General features: G+C 40.6%; 1 protein-coding gene across 6 annotated transcripts in view; it reads right to left on the bottom strand.

The window, feature by feature from the left end:
- Positions 1–16,390, bottom strand: part of LOC307035812 (RNA-binding protein Musashi homolog 2-like) — a 232,643-nt gene that overhangs the window by 43,233 nt on the left and 173,020 nt on the right. For all 6 annotated transcript variants that reach the window (XM_079675523.1, XM_079675525.1, XM_079675526.1 and 3 more), the window contains 3 exons: positions 9,357–9,439; positions 3,089–3,203; positions 2,561–2,635 (listed from right to left, as the gene is read on the bottom strand). In XM_079675523.1, the coding sequence (XP_079531649.1) occupies positions 2,561–2,635; positions 3,089–3,203; positions 9,357–9,439 (273 nt within the window). The remainder of the gene's footprint in view (positions 1–2,560; positions 2,636–3,088; positions 3,204–9,356; positions 9,440–16,390) is intronic.

Below are 16,390 nucleotides of genomic sequence, written 5' to 3'. Positions count from 1 at the left end.
TAGGGCGACCACCTGGGCCCAAATGTTGTTGTGCTGTCATGTAAATTATATTTTGATGTGTCCCTATAAGAGAGTCTTTCACACACAGAGAAGGACACACTAGAAGGAGTCGTCATCCTTACAAGCATTACAAAGAAAATATCTTTGCCTAACTCATCATTTTCTCTAGACAGCAGCTGATTTGAAGTTGCTACCACACAACGCAACAGCCTGCCTGCTTCTTTATGTTCACAGACAGAGAATGGACAACTTGGACAAGAATAAACTGTCGAAAATGGGCACTATTTCGCTGCTGCAAAGCAGGAGCAATATTTGATTTTTTATTTTCTGTGTAAAGTTAACTAACATAAAATGTGCCCCATGTAGAAATTGCACCATTTGCATCCCCAGCAATACAGGCACCAAGCGTGAACAGACAAAACAAATAAACTCAATGTGTTCTTATTTATTACCATTGCTGTTTTTCAGAAAATGTTTCAACAAATTATACTTTCAAAAAGTGTTGTTGACATGTCCCCAGCGTAAATGACACTTAGGGTTCAAATGCAACTGACATCTCTGCAGTGCAGCATACTGTCACGACTTAACACTCCTTCACTACAAAGCCTTGGAACTGCGTTGGGAATTATTTTCGTGTTTGTCTCAATGTTTGTCTTCTAGTCCATTACACATCTCATACTCACCACACACAGGAAAAAGTAATGAAACCAGCAGAAATTCTTTAAAATGACATTTCTACAGTAAATATACCAAAGCAATAACAACACGGGAGCGTGAAGTGTAATCATTACTGTCTTTTAACATCAGCGCGGCTTCTCCCGCTAACATTACAAGACAATTCCACTAAATAGGATATGAACACATGACATGGCAACGGAATAGTTGACTTTGAATGCGCTTGAATATAAAGATTGCTGTAAAACAAACGGTGTTGAATGGAGCCAGAAAAGGCTGCTCAGATTAGAAGTGGAAAGGCAGAATGAACACTCAGAGCCTTCACATACACCAACACGAGCAACTTTCTTTGACCTCCTCTGAATTGGGTCCCGGGCGAGGATTATGGGCAGTGCTTCAGAAAGAGATGAGCTCTTCGCTCTCTCAACAGCCAATTTTTAACCTCTACGGCAAGCCAACTACTCTAAATCCTTCAACACTGCGAACCGAAAAGGAGGGGAAGAAAGAAGGCTTTAATTCACCTTTTCATGTTGGAGCACCAAGGTCGTTCTGCTATTATCAGGAAATCAAAGTGAATAGGTGAGAAGAACAGAGGGGGAAATCATTTCACTAGAGGCGCCACGGGATTAAGAGCAACGTCTGAAGAAGCTGACCTAGAGCAATCATGGTCTTTTTGAAAGGGTCCCAGATTGGATGGAATGAAAGGATGGATGTTAGTGTAATGTGCTGCCAAGTTGTTGGCTTGAGGATGGCAGGGAAGAGCTGTCAAAGTCATTATGGAGAGACAGATACTCCAAGCATTAAGGTTGAGATTACAGCTCCATGCTCGGGGTACAGCCGCTGATTCCCCCTCAGCCTCAGGGGACAAAGCTGTGCCATAAGCAACCCACGGAGCCACCGCTGTTGATGAGCAAGGGCGGTTGGAGGAGATATCACAGTTGGAGGAGGCTGGGATTTGACAAGCTGTCTTGGCCAACCCTAGTGGGCCATCAGCTGTGTGTGTGTCAGTGTGTGTGTGTGAATGGCAGCAGCCTGCTGTGTTCCCTGGTGCGCTGTGGTCTGTGGCCTTGAAGCTATAGCACAGTCCTGGGGCTGACATATTCTAATCCTGTTTCCTCTGGCTTTGTCACACCATGGGGCTCCTCCAGCCTTCCTCAGCTAATTTCCATCCCAACCGTTTGCTTGTTAATTAATGCAATGTGTTCGAAACAAGGAGATGTTGCAGTGTGAAGATTTGACAAAAGATGCTGGCTCAAGTGAGCTCTTTGGCAATTTTGCACTAAAGTGACCTTGAGTAATAGCAGGACTGTGGCTCAGTTGTTCCCCCTTCCTCCTGAGTTCCGCAGGGTCTCAGGTTTGGAGCCAGCATGTCCAGCTGTGCTCAGTCTCCCGTGCTCCTACTTTGTTTGTATTGACTTTGTACACATTTTTGGTGGATCACTTTCATTCTACTGTTATATATTACATCACATACAGCTGATGCTTCTATCCAAAGCTGCTTACAATAAGTTGTACAAACATGAAGCTACAAAAAAAAAAAAACAAGAATCCTGCAAAAACATTAGCTTTCCGAAGGCTGAACCATTGTAAGTGCTACTGCATTGGCTTCAAGTAAGACAGTGGAAACAGGTGGGCTTTTAGTCTGTGATGGAAGATATCAATGGGGAGCTTGTTCAACCATTTTGGTGCCAGTCGATTGTGGAGAATGACGGAAAATCAGTTGTGTGTGTGTGTAGGTGTGTGTGTGTGTGTGTGTGTGTGTGTGTGTGTGTGTGTGTGTGTGTGTGTGTGTGTGTGTGTGTGTGTGTGTGTGTGTGTGTGTGTGTGTGTGTGTGTGTGTTTTTGTGTGTGTCAAGAGTAATCACCAGTTTAAAAGAGAACTTACCTGGGAACTGGTAGCTGTAGCTTGGGGCAAATCCAGTGTAACCTCTGCCATATGTTGCTACAATGTTAGGATAACCTGGGGAGAAGGCAATAAATGACTTTTAGAAAAGCATCATGATAAAAAAAAGTACACATAAAAACTTCTATAATTGCATAGTCCTTTCCATCACTTGTATCTTAGTCTATCCCACTAAAGATCAAAGGAGAGCTGCACTAAAAACAACATTTATATAAATTAGACATGTTTCCCTCCTTTTCTGAGGATGGATTTTACACATATTTAAGCCATTATTGCTACAGTACTATCTGTAAAATATAAAATGTGGGTAATTAATCCTTGTCCTCGCAGCCTGGTCTCCACTGCAACCTAAACTGTTTGCCTGAGGAGGGTACCCCGACACAAAAAACAGATAGATTTAAATGTGAAATCATTATTAGCAAGTGACATACGTTTCCACAGTTGATGAAATAAATTAATTTGTGTTAGATAAATATTATGCACATTCCAAAATGTAAACATTCAACTCACTCAGCATGCCCATGCCCAGCATGAAGGCATCCACAGTGTACGGAAGGCCCCTCGCCCGACCTCGTGTCCCCGGGGGACACATCACTTCTTTAGGCTGGGCCTTTTTGCATTCTACCTGTGAAACAGAAAACGAGAAAACAAGTCAAACAATACTTGACTTACACCGTTCAGTGTTTGTCTCAACCATTTTTGATAATGTTTTGTTTTTTATACCAAATGGGCTTATCATTGTTGAACTTGATGCTAAACATTTTTGAATGACCGGCTTCATTAGAAGTTTGTTTTTTAGACCCTCCAGTTGGGAAATATTGCAGCCAGATAGGCAGCAAATGTTGCCCTTAATTGTATTCACATTAAATTAGAGACTCAGACCATTTTTCTTTAAATCTTTTCATTTACATGTAATGTCCAAGTTCAGGATTTGTTTAGAGCCAACATGATCTTACTGACTCTTTAGGTCTTTCAGTTCAGAAGTTAAGGGTGATGTAAAGATTCAACAAATTCAACATCATTTGTGCCTTACATAGGGCAAACTTACATTTTAACCTTCAGAATGGCTGTACATTGATGTCAAATTTATTTAAACTCATTTGTCAGACACTGTCCAAAGTAAATGAAGTGTGTTCAACCTCTGTAGGAAGAAGAGGTTGAGTAAAAGTGCATCTTTAAGTACAATGGGCACTGAATCTGCTTTCCTTTGTGTAATTTCCACTAATTATTTCTCGTTTCATCTCCCTCTCATTAGCTCACTTCTTAATTTAAAGGAGAACCACACACACTCACACACAGACACCTTTTGCACTGTTCCCCCCTACATCACTGTTACTGCCTTTATCTGGGGGATATCGGAAATGCTAATTTGTCCTGGATTGCGCCAAGGCCATTCGCTTAAGGTCAGAGAGCTTTTGTTTCAATGGCTTTGCCGATATCATCATTATGCCTCAATCGATATATGAGACAGAAAAACACAACGTGCCGAGGGCCCCTTTACCCTTCAAAGTTCTTGTTTAACTGTGCTAGCAGTGAATGGAAGGGACGTTGCAGTTATTAACCACCAAGTGGATACAGGATGTGCTACGGGAAGCGGACGCTGGCGGGGGTCACAGCAGCCTGGTGTGACCACACACTGAAGCTGAGGGGGCTCAGGGAAAAAGGCATCTAGCAATCAAAGGGTCAGCGATTTGACCCCATTTCCCATAGGGATGTCTAAGGTATAGCAACGTTTGTATGTCACTATGGTTAAAAAGCTAAGTGACATGTAATGTAAAGGTGCTTCAATGCTGATGATGATGGTTCATCATTAAAATGGACCATTTAAAAAGGCAGTGTGTCTCCTCATTTTAACGAATAAAAGGTGTATGGCATGGTGTGTGTATCCAAGATAAGATATTATACTGTGTATATACACACATACACACAGATATACACTACACACATACACAAATGTATGCCACTGTTATTCCCCACTGAATAATGTGGGCTACACATATGCTCCTATGGTTATGCTATGCTTCAGGAAAATGCTTTTCCTTCGTTTTCGCCACGCCTAAAGTGAACGAGTGCAGTTGTGCCATTACACCAAGGTAGTTAGGGTTCTTACTGATGTCAAGTGGTCTTTAGTCAGTGTTTCTGTTCTCTAGTCAGTTTTTTACATGTTAAAATGTCCAGGTGTCTTGCAATACAGATAGCCTCAGTCAATGCTTCAGTCTCACATACCCACTACTCCCATAAGACAAAAACACCCGAGCACACCCACACCATACTACACAAACCCATATTTTATTATTCAGTTTGGTTTGGTCCGCTTTGGTATTTTGTCATTGTCTTATTTTTGTTCCATCTGTATATGTGATCTTATATTTGTGAGATCCAGTGTTGACACTTGAGTGAATGGAGCAGTGTGTGCCTTGATTTAATGAGTCATTGCTATGAGAAGCTGTTTAGATCTTGCAGTACAAAAGTCTGCAGATAGAGAAATGCTCTGCCAGCCAACAGTTAATGTCTCCCGTTGTGGGCTTGAGATTGGCAGGGCCACCCACTCCTGGCCCTGAGGGGAGATGGAGAGTGCAGCATGGGTCTGTGCCACTTGGCAGGGTGCAATTAGTAACCCTCCAGGTGACGAAAGCAAAGGGGAACAGCAGGCACACAGTTAGGCAGTTACACATTTCAATCACACCATGACACATGGGGAAAGTTTAGAATGATGCAACTGTATTTACCATAAACCAACCATGACTTTAGTAAGTTAATGTCAACGGAGCAGTATCAAATAATAATAATAATAATATGTTCCTACTCTCAGAGGGGGTGGGCAGAAAATATGTTGTGCGGCTCTTTATAATATATGTGTCTTTGCTATAGAGCGTGGGGTAAAGCAGAGTGCTGGCTTCCTTTATTTATCTGTGTCATTATGTCCAGTTATGAAGCCATAAAGCCCAGTTAGCTTTACTACACCAGCCACCCAATGCTGTTGATGCCATTTGACTTACACAATTACGTGCAGGAAACTATTCTCTCAATCTCTCCCCTCATAGTTCTGTCTGTCTTGTTTTTGATGGGTGGCTTTGATAACGCTCCCAATGGAAGAAAAACACTCGTCCTTCAATCGAGGAAAAACCATGTTGCTTTGTATTAAAAGGAGTCAGTTGGGGTGTTTGGGCATTTGATCAGGGTTATTATTGGACACCTCCCTGGGGCAGAACCCACCCACATGGAGGGATAAAGCTGTATGTCCAATCGAGTCAACGAAACACCCTTAGACTAAGATGTGTCTGTGGAGAAGGACATCTGGGATTTCTTGCTCCAGCTGTGACCTTAAACCAGAACAGTGGCAGCAAATTGATTGATTATCTTCATGTGAGGTTTTATTTAAATCACAGCTTTTAAAGGCTGCAGATAGGGCTGTCAGTCAAGAGTTAGTGAGGTGTAATTGTGACCACTGGTCACACTTTCTTATGCCATCAATAATGACAATAAAAACAATATTAGATCATTAAAAAACTATTTAAAAAGAAGGTATAGCAATATAAATTAGTCCCATTATCCAGCCGATTCAAACAGTTATAATAATAAAACAACATACATGATACATGCTTCATTAAATATGAAATATGTCATTTTACCCTAAATAAAACATTGAAAAAAGTGTTATTTTATATTACTTATCCTTATATGATAACCGCAAAAGGAGGTATATTCTTACAGATTGCAGTCATGGCTTTACCTACACACAGCTTAAGTAAAGGTTGCTTCACTAATCTAAAAAGTGTCATATTTTTATGTAAAACTGTATCTTACGATAAAAGATTTAGAAAAAGCTTTTATTATTAAGTTCAATAATATATATTTTATTATGAATGATACCCCATTATAATTAGTCCAGGTTCAAGAGAAGGGCAGAACAGTGATTGTACAGAAATGTAGTTAATTTAGTAAGTAAAAACAAATTTTCAGAGTTTGTCAAACCATAGAAATATGTCTAAATAACCAGCAAGCTTAATGTGAACGATTAAAAAATATCGAACTGATAGACAGCTGGTAAAAATTCAACAATTCGGTGGCAAACAGGATTTTCCCCAGTATGCCGGATGGCCAGTAGTAAGCAAGTGTGGTAACTGGCAATTAAGCGGGAAACCTAAGGCTGTGTTTAGAAACAATATCAGATTTTACCTGAATCGGACATTAAATATCCCAGGAAAAAAGGTTTTTAAAAAAAGAATAGAATACAATTGTAAATGGTACACTTCTTATTTACCATCCTTCCTTCCACCCAGCTAACCATCCATCATCTCTCACCACTTATCCATAGGGTAATGGAAAGCTAACTGTTCCCAAGCCAATAGCAAGCAAACACCCCAGAAAAGGGACCAAGCAGTGATACCTCCCACACCATCGTCCCATATTAGTAATGTCCTATTGGCACAAATGTGAAAAGTTCATTCAAAAATGTCTGTCATAGCCATCAGTGTCAGTTGCTGTTGAATCAATGGCGTTCCTTGATTACAGGTAATCTATTATCCTTTCCAATCATCTTCTATTAAATCCACAGCTAACTTCTGTCAATCTGACTGCAAGTTTCCAAGGTTTATGGAAAGACTAATCAACACTTTTAAGTTAAAAGAAAGAGATCCAACTTTAATGAGTTGTGTTCCACTAGATGACCTCTTTGCTTCTGTCGCTGCCACTCTTCTCTCCATTGTACCTGAGATTGAGGCCCTGTCATAAAGATGAAGACTCAACAGAGTGGAAGTCAATAAGCCTTCTCTCTTTCAGAACTCGTCTTTTCTCCCTGATTCGCTCGGCCTCAATTTTCCATAAATGTTTATTGCCAACTTAAATGCATGAGTGAATAACTTCATGTATGAAGTATCCAATACATGCTTAGTGTCCATTGCTGTCAAAAATACACACTGTAGTCTTCTGATAAAACACATGATCTGTAAATGCAAGACAATGGGTTCCAATTTTGCTCGGTTTGCAGTTTTTTACTGCTGTAGACCAGTACACTTAAATGTTCACAAAGCATTTGGGAAATAGGGGCTTACACTAGCCTATATTAGCCCACACTGAATACAAAGGCAAATTAAACATTGCTACTTCTGTTGGAAGTTGGTATTAATGTCTGCGAGGGCTGGGACTTAAAGCTGTATTATTGTTCTTCTTCTTGTTCATACTCTCCTGCCCTCCCCTGCTGGTGTAAACAATGCAAGCAATCCCCCTGTAGCCCAATTTAAAACAGGCAGTCGATGAGTGGTGTGAAAAGAGGAAGGGGGCTGGCGGTCCATGGGGGGATATCGACTAAAATAAAGAAATCATGGTCAGCACTGCTGGGATCCCGAAACAATAAAAGCAAGTGATGTCCTATCATGTGTAAATCAATAGTAAGCAAGTGCAGGGCTTATTTTTCCTGTGTGCAACTCTGGGTTGTTTGTTTGATTTCACCTTCATACTGACTCAGTGACAGAAATAAGACCGGGGAAAAAGAGCTCACTCTGGCAGCGGCATTGGGTCATGTTAAAATGAAGGAGAGCTAAGACGATTTAAGAAAGTAATGTGTGGGGGGGGTGTGTTGCTGAGAAGATGGTTTGTAAAGGAATCATATTATTTTAACATAAGCAACAACAAATTCTATAGAATTAAACACTGAAACTCCGGCAAAAACATTTTTGTATTTGTATTCTGTACTTCTTTATTCTCATGTCAGCCTCAACATGAACTAAGTTATCTAAAGGAAGAGCACATCGATCTGAAGCGCACATAAAGAGAGATGCGCTGTGCACAGTATTACCTAACAGAACCATACCATTTTGTTATATAACACAATTACAAATAACCTTTTTTTTCCAGCATTGTTGTGTCAGGAACATAGAATCGGTTGTTGTATACACTTTATGCCGGCCTCCATCCCCGAGTATCTGAATGTAATGGATTATGGCATTTGTGCAAATATATGTTGTAATATGTATTTTTTGGGAAAAAATCTAAGCTCATGTCTCATGTTGCTCCTTACTTAACAGGAGGCCTGGGGCTTTAGTCTATATTTGTATTATCAATAACACTTGGTCCCAATCTATGTGAGAAAGAAGGGGAAACGAAGGTGGAGTGATTGTGTGATCATGTTTTCGTTTAAGGTTTATTCAATGAAATTTGCAAATGGAAGATTTTGGTGGAACTAAGGTTTGTTGTAATGTGCAACTTGCAGTATTATTTGACTTGCCATGGAACCAGCAAGACAATCATCTTGGCTGAAAGACAAAAACAATTAAAAACCACTTGCTAGACCTTTTAAGTTGGAGGGTGGGAACCGAAAAAACTTTTATCTGTTACAATGAAATACCTTCAGTCATAGCAAGCCATTCTAGTCTAATTTGCAGGGCATCATGCTGTGGAAATTGGTCGTGGGGGCAGAGGTAGGGCAGGTTGTTCTGCCCTTTTGCATGCTTCGGGATCATACACACAATTTCATGGTTAGTGATCAGTTGCAAGGAACAGACAGCTGACCTCCACTTCCTTCATCCCTCATCCCTCACTCTGTGTGTGTGTGTGTGTGTGTGTGTGTGTGTGTGTGTGTGTGTGTGTGTGTGTGTGTGTGTGTGTGTGTGTGTGTGTGTGTGTGTGTGTGTGTGTGTGTGTGTGTGTGTGTGTGTGTGACCAGTTTCCTTTGGTCTAGTGTCAGTTTACACAATCTCTTTCACTGCTACACTTCATAAAATCAAACATGAATCCAGATCTTTGTCAGACATTCTGAAATGCAATGGGAGCCACTCACCATTTTATTATTGATTTCATGAAAATGGATCTCGCAGACTTTCTCCACCACATCCTCAATTTCAAATGTAACAAAGCCAAAACCTGCAGAGGAGACAGATGGGTAGAGAGAATAATGGCAAGAGTAGAGAAAGAGGAGGCAAGAAATAGAAAAGGGGAAGGGGAGGAGGGCACACTTGGTCATAATTCCACAAAAGCATGATCCGCTACAGCTATCAGCACTCATTTCTATCGATTAAGAGGTGGAAATGGACCCTTTTACCTCACACAGAGCTTCTTCTGCTTCCTCAGGCTCACTAAGCTTTGGTGCAACAAAAGCTCTGTGGCGATCAAAATGATAGACATCTCACAATGGGACTACAATACTCTAGTTTAAATTGAACAAAAAACAAAACAAAACAGCTATAGAGACCATTGAAGTTCTTAGTTTGGTATATACAGTGGTGCAGGAATGAGTCCTAAAACCTGGAAATGAGTTTTATCACTTCTAGTTCCCTGATTTTAGTCACCTTTGTTGTTTAATAAATTAGTTATTGGTTAGATGCATAAAATAAGATCTGTGGTTAAAACAAGTTAAAGAGATTTTCCCGTATTGTTCTACGCCGTAAAATACTTCAGTAAATACTGGGAATGTCTGAAGCCTCTATGCGTGTTAAAAACAGCAGTTGCTAATACGTGGCTAAAGTCAGCCATTTACTTACCGTTGGTGACAACAATGGGTATCATAAACGTCTGTTTGCAAAAAACCTGAAATTCTGAAATCCAATGGGAAAATCGCATTCCTTTTTAAAGGTTTCCCTTGCGATGCTTATTCCCTTTCTTGTCTACAAAAATAAATCATCACTACACCACTCTATAATGTGTTTGCTTTATTTAAGTAGAGAAGTTAACCAGTTTAGGCTTGAACTGATGGCAAATCAACATTCTGACAAACCAAGTAAAAGGGAAGGTCATTAATACAAGGTAATATAGTGATTTATCAGTATTAGCTCCACAGGGGTATTTGAGATTCAAAGGAAATACATATCAGACATATTGATAGTTGAACACAGAGCAAACCCACAAAATGTATTTCTTGAAATGGTATGTTTGTATTTCTCCTTTATTTTACTTGATTTGTTCTTTAATTATGTCCATCTCAGAATCATGTTGTCTTTAGAGTTACCTGACACAAAATAACTTTTTTTGGGTTACCAATATATATACAGTCAATTTATAATGACAATCAACTGAAACTGACTTATCCTTTCAAAACATTTAAAAAATAACATGCCCCGGAAGAACAATGTTTCAGAGTTCATGCCCCATTTTCACTTAAATGCACAAATGAACAGTTTGAAGATTTTTAACTTCGCTTTGGAGAGACTGGGAATGTGCATCTGAGAGTAGCACTGTTTACACTGAGAATGTTGGGGGGAAAGTTCCATCCCCCCAATCTTCCATTCCTCTATTCAGTCACCCTGTATTGCCTCCGTTGTAGCAGTCACAGGAACACATGCACGTCTGCTGCAGTGATATACAGATTTGAGCTCTAATAACCCCACTTAATACATGAATTGAAGAAGAGAAGAAAGAATAGACTTTGTAGAGACAAACCATCTAAAGGAACAATGGATACTCCAGTTACTTTGATCAGGTGTAAGGAAACACCACTCAGGTGGACGTAATAGCATTAGATCTCACTTGTTCTGTTGGACGATTAGAGCCTTCCTTCAAGCCTGAAGGAAACCTAAAAACAAAATAAACATATCTAATCTCTTTATTTCCTGCCACCTCCCCCTCCTTGCCATTCCCTTCTCCCACTAGCCACCACTGACAGCCAACAAACCAGCTGTCAGAGGCAATTTGTCAAAGAGCCCGGCAGCCAACATACAGGATGGGTGGCATCGTGAGCGATAGGGCTGATGCGATAGAGAAGGATAAAATACGAGTTCCAGTGTGGCAGAGATCTGTAATATACAGTATGTACATAATGCATTAAATGTTATCGAATTCTGAGATGGTTATTGTACTATGTTGATGGTCATTTTGCTAAGCAGCTAAGGTTTAAGTAAGACATCTTAGATTTCAAGTGACAACCGACATCTATTAGCCAAAGTAATGACTCTTTTCCAAGCTAAGGGGGTTGATGTGAGAGCCACCAGATCAGCCAAGAGAGGAGGTCTGGTAAATGGTAAATGGTAAATGGACTGTACTTATATAGCGCTTTATCCAGTCTTTAAGACCCCTCAAAGCGCTTTACATACTACATGTCATTCACCCATTCACACCCATTCATACAGAGCAGTGTACCTTACTCTATAGGACCTAACATTCATACACATTCACACACCGTTGGCCATGCCATCAGGAGCAACTCAGGGTTAAGTATCTTGCCCAAGGATACATCGACATGTTGACTGCATGGGCTGGGATCGAACCCACAACCTTCTGGTTGAAAGACGACCGCACTCCCTCGCAGCCACAGTCTGGTGGATAGATTGACCAACAAATTGTCAGAATTGTACTAGAAACAGTCCATGTTATGTGTTTTTTCTCTGACCTTCATGGTTAGGGTTAGGGAGGTTGTTGTAATCATGATGATAAATGATGCCCCAACCTCACTCAGACCTTATCTTACCCCAAACCGTATTCTACCCCAGACCTAAAACAGTTATTTTGTTGTTTAATACGGAGGACTTGCAGATTTGAATCATGGTCCCCAGTTAACCATTGAGTCATATTATGACGACTTGATTTCATAAATATGAACCTTGCCTATATTTCTATACAGATTGTACCTAGTCATATTTCACATCGTTTCCGTGACTAGATTTAATTTAATATTGGAAGAAAATATTTCTGACCTCAACCATTTTAGGAAAGCAAACTTATATTGTTTTCATGCATTACAGAATGTGTAAAATTCACTACATTGTACATAAAAAACTAGTAAGATGGCATTGCTATTATTCAGAAAATGTAAATCCACAAACAAACAAAAAGTTCATACATTAAAAAAAAGCCTTCAACAAATGAGTACAACACTAACAAGAAATAAAGCGAGCCACAAAATACATCCAACTTGCCAGCATGATGTTGATTGAAGTATGAAACTGAGCAGCCAATTACAGGCCACCATGTAGTCAGCCAATCATGGGAGTGGATCAGCACAGAGCTCCAACAACAGAGCAGAGAGCAACGACAAATAGCATGTCCCTCACTGTGACCAGAGGCGGCAGCAGGAGCCGTGGGGGAGCTTATTTAGTAATAGCAGGTGCTGAACATTTGGTCCATAAAAACAAATAACTACACATGATAACCATCAATTATAAAGTGTGTTTCTGCTTTGATGTGATTTGTATACAGGGTATTTTTCGTCTGAGGTACATTTTTACAGCGTGTTATGCATGTGCATGCTCAAGTGAGCTGAAGACTGTATTTATGCGTAATTGACTACACTACTACACATAGAGCAGACACAATACTATGCCACATTGCACATTTACAGAAATAACTTAAAGCGTTTGGCTTTAACCCTCCTATTGTCTTCGTTTCCCCCCCCCTTACTTCGGTGTTCGCGGTCAAATTTGACTGGTCCTGTTTAAACTGCTATTACATTAACACAAAAACCATTCATCATCACCACATTTCATTTAACACCCTTTCAAACTGTAAATATTGTATCAGACTACTGGTATACATGAAAAACTGCAGTAAATATACAAAGAACAGACACTGAACATGTATTGCGTGTGCCAGGTGTGATCCATGTGGGGGGATGGGCACATAAGTGGGGGGGACATATCTAAAGTATATATGTGTGTGTGTGTGTGTGTGTGTGTGTGTGTGTGTGTGTGTGTGTGTGTGTGTGTGTGTGTGTTTTATCTGATCCGGATGGTTACTAATTCCTTTTCTTTATGGCGGTCATTTTTGACCGGGAACACCATGGGTGTTACAAAGTTGAATGAATCATCCAAAATTCAATGGAAGTGGTGATCAGCAATGTTATATGTTCAAATGTCTACTGTGAAGGATACCATAAAGCCTTAATGCAATCGAATCTAAAACTAAAAAGTTATGATTGATGAAAGTAGTAAATCGGTCAGATTTGACCGAAGACAACAGGAGGGTTAATAGAGTGGTACAGGAAAGAGTCCTATGTAAACACGGAAAAAAGTTAGCATTCTACAGAATCCACACTTCATCATCTTAATGTCAATGTTTTTCTCTATCAGTTTTTGGTTAGAGGCCAGAAATAAGTTCTGTGGTTAATACAAGCTTACCTGATTTTTACATGAAAAACAACAGTAAACACCCCACTGGTGAATATCCGCAGCTTTTACGTGTCTTAAAAATGGCGGTTGCAAACAAGTCTTGAGAATAACAAGAGAGATACCTCACAGATTTAATGGGTCCAGGAATCATATCGATGTGGCCTCAATAAAACAATTGTCCCACAACAGGGCCGGCCCTGACCAATTTGCTGCTCTAGGCAAGATTTTAGCTGGCGCCCCCCCCCCCCCCAAATGCAGACACTCACTATGACTTGCACGGATTTTTTTTTTTTTGGGGGGGGGGGGGGGGGGGGGGTTGCCATAGTTCATTGGGGGGGCTTGCCATAGTTCATTGGCGCTGTACGCAATATAGGTGTAGTTCTTTTTTTTTACTTCATACTTTTTTCCCCCCCAATTTTCGGCGCCCCCGATGGGTTGATGCATTCGCCTATACTGCCTATGCCAAGGGCAGGCCCTGTCCCACAAGGTGCTGATCACACCTGTGAATCCATCCAGGTTTCATCTACATTCAGGAGACCGTTGATATTATGGGTTATCTAATCCTCCATGTACATCTGGAGCAATGCTCAGTAGATGTTGCACTGCACACCATAAACATGTTCCACATATCAATACTGGTCAGACAAACCATAATGGGTGAACTCAAATCCTAAAAACTCACCCCCTTATTTTTTTTACAAATGTTCTTCTCATATGAATCAGCTAATCCGACCCATTCCATCTTTATTTTGCACAACACATTACACCACTGCTAAATCTCCTGAACTCGGATAGACGAGAGATATTCATATTTTCTTATCTTAATGTCAGCTGTCACGTTTCACCTGTCCCCTCAACAACATGCAATTTCCCATCAGAGGTGGTTAATAAGTGCTAGATGCAGTTATCTTGTCCGTAGGATTGCATCCACACTTATTAAGATTTGTTAGGCACACAGGTATTATTGTACACACATACGCAAAACAGTAGGAGTGTTGTCACTATGTTTAATCCTAGCTTGCAAGGAACTATAATCAGGGGTGCACACAACTTTCTCAGTGAGGTACTCAGATGAGTACCTGGAGTCAGTGTTTGGTACTCCAACTTCTGGCTCTCCTCAAAGTTCACATGAAGCCCTCTGTATCGCGAATGTCAACGTGGGGAGGGGGTGGAGTGCAGAGCAGAGCTTCGTGACCACAGAGCGTGTGAACGTTGTGATCAGCTGTTTTAGGGCAGTGCTGCTGTACAGACCAACGTTAACAGCAGCCCTGTCTGTGCACACGGAAACCGACTCTGTCATCCGGTGATCTAACCGCCTTCTGGAAAAGCTTCCCACGTACGTCGGTACGCAAATGCGCTTTGTGACACAAGTGACGGTACGCATTTCAGATTGTTGCCGCGCATGCGTACCACTTATGTGCACCCCTGACTATAATACAGTAAATAACTGTTTAGTACAAGGCTTAGTTGGATACAAGATTCTAATTAGTACATTTGGTAATTTCAGAGGTTGTTAATACTCGTTATATAAAACGGACAAGTCAAATCAAGCAATCTGATTGGTTCTTAGCCGTGATATAGCTACTGAGCGTATACCATGGGTAGAATTGTAAGTTACTTTTCACAACAAGTCAGTCTCCCTCCGCGTTTCAGAAAAGCAGTATACAGTTGGGCTGAAAAGCAAACTGCTTGGGGGTTGTCGACCCTCCGCTTTGCGTCGGGCCGAACCACGCCCCTTAGCTGTGATATAATGAGCATACACCACGGCCTGTCGTGAGCTATTGCTTAAATAACACACTGCTGATATGCTAAATAATGACCGTTGCTAAGAAGGATCAAGGGAGGAAATAAGTTAAAAGACAGAGCATTGGACGTCAGAGAAATCCCCAGAAGAAGGAAGACAGGAAGTAAACACTGGCTGCTGTGGCATTGTTTAAGGACGTGTTAGTGGAAAACATTTTAACTTACGTTGTTGTTGCCACAGTTCGAGCCGTTGGTGCACTATGGACTATTTTTATACTTTAAGTCAATCAATTAATTATTAATGGGAGTAAAATTGTCGGTTCATTTTGAATGTGGCTTTGTAATAACCAGGATTATGTACACCACGGCAGTCATTTGGGAAAAAGAACACCTGAATAGTGTTCTTATTCATTAATGACCGCCTCGCTGCACATATCCCTTACTTAAATGTTTTTCAGACGTATCATGTGTGTTATCATCCATGGTTTGGTTTCCTTCTTTTAACTCCATCCAGCTGCCAAATAAAAAACTGCATCCACAGCAGCAGGAAGCAAGATATTCTAACTGTATTAACAATGTCTGGGCATATTGACTTGTCTGGCAATAAAAAAGAGAAGTAAACAAATATCACATGCATTTCTCTTCTGAAAAAAAGACCGAAGCCTACAGAGAGTCCAATATGTAAGCATGGATACAACAGCTGCTGTTCCTCACTGTGGCTTAGTAAATATGCTGTTACTGCCGACTGTACGGCTAATAAAAACCGGCGACAAATGAGAAAATTCAGTCACTCAAAGTTGATGAGAAACACTGGATGCACATTTGTTTGTTTCTCTCCATTAGGGTGCTCCTGCTTTATGCTCTTTTATTTTCTGTCTCTCTTTTTTTCACTGTTCCATTTTTCTGCACCCACGTTCAATTTACTCCCGAGTGTGAGAAGTAATTTACATACAGACACACACTATGACAGCATTTTCACAAATGGCATCCAATTTATGCACTCCATCAATGGAAATGCCCATGGGAGCTGTGCGTG

This window comes from Notothenia rossii, assembly GCF_949606895.1.
Source record: "Notothenia rossii genome assembly, chromosome: 4".
Lineage (NCBI taxonomy): Eukaryota > Metazoa > Chordata > Actinopteri > Perciformes > Nototheniidae > Notothenia > Notothenia rossii.
The sequence above is the reverse complement of the archived record's forward strand: the minus strand, read 5'-3'. Positions and strand labels throughout refer to the sequence as shown.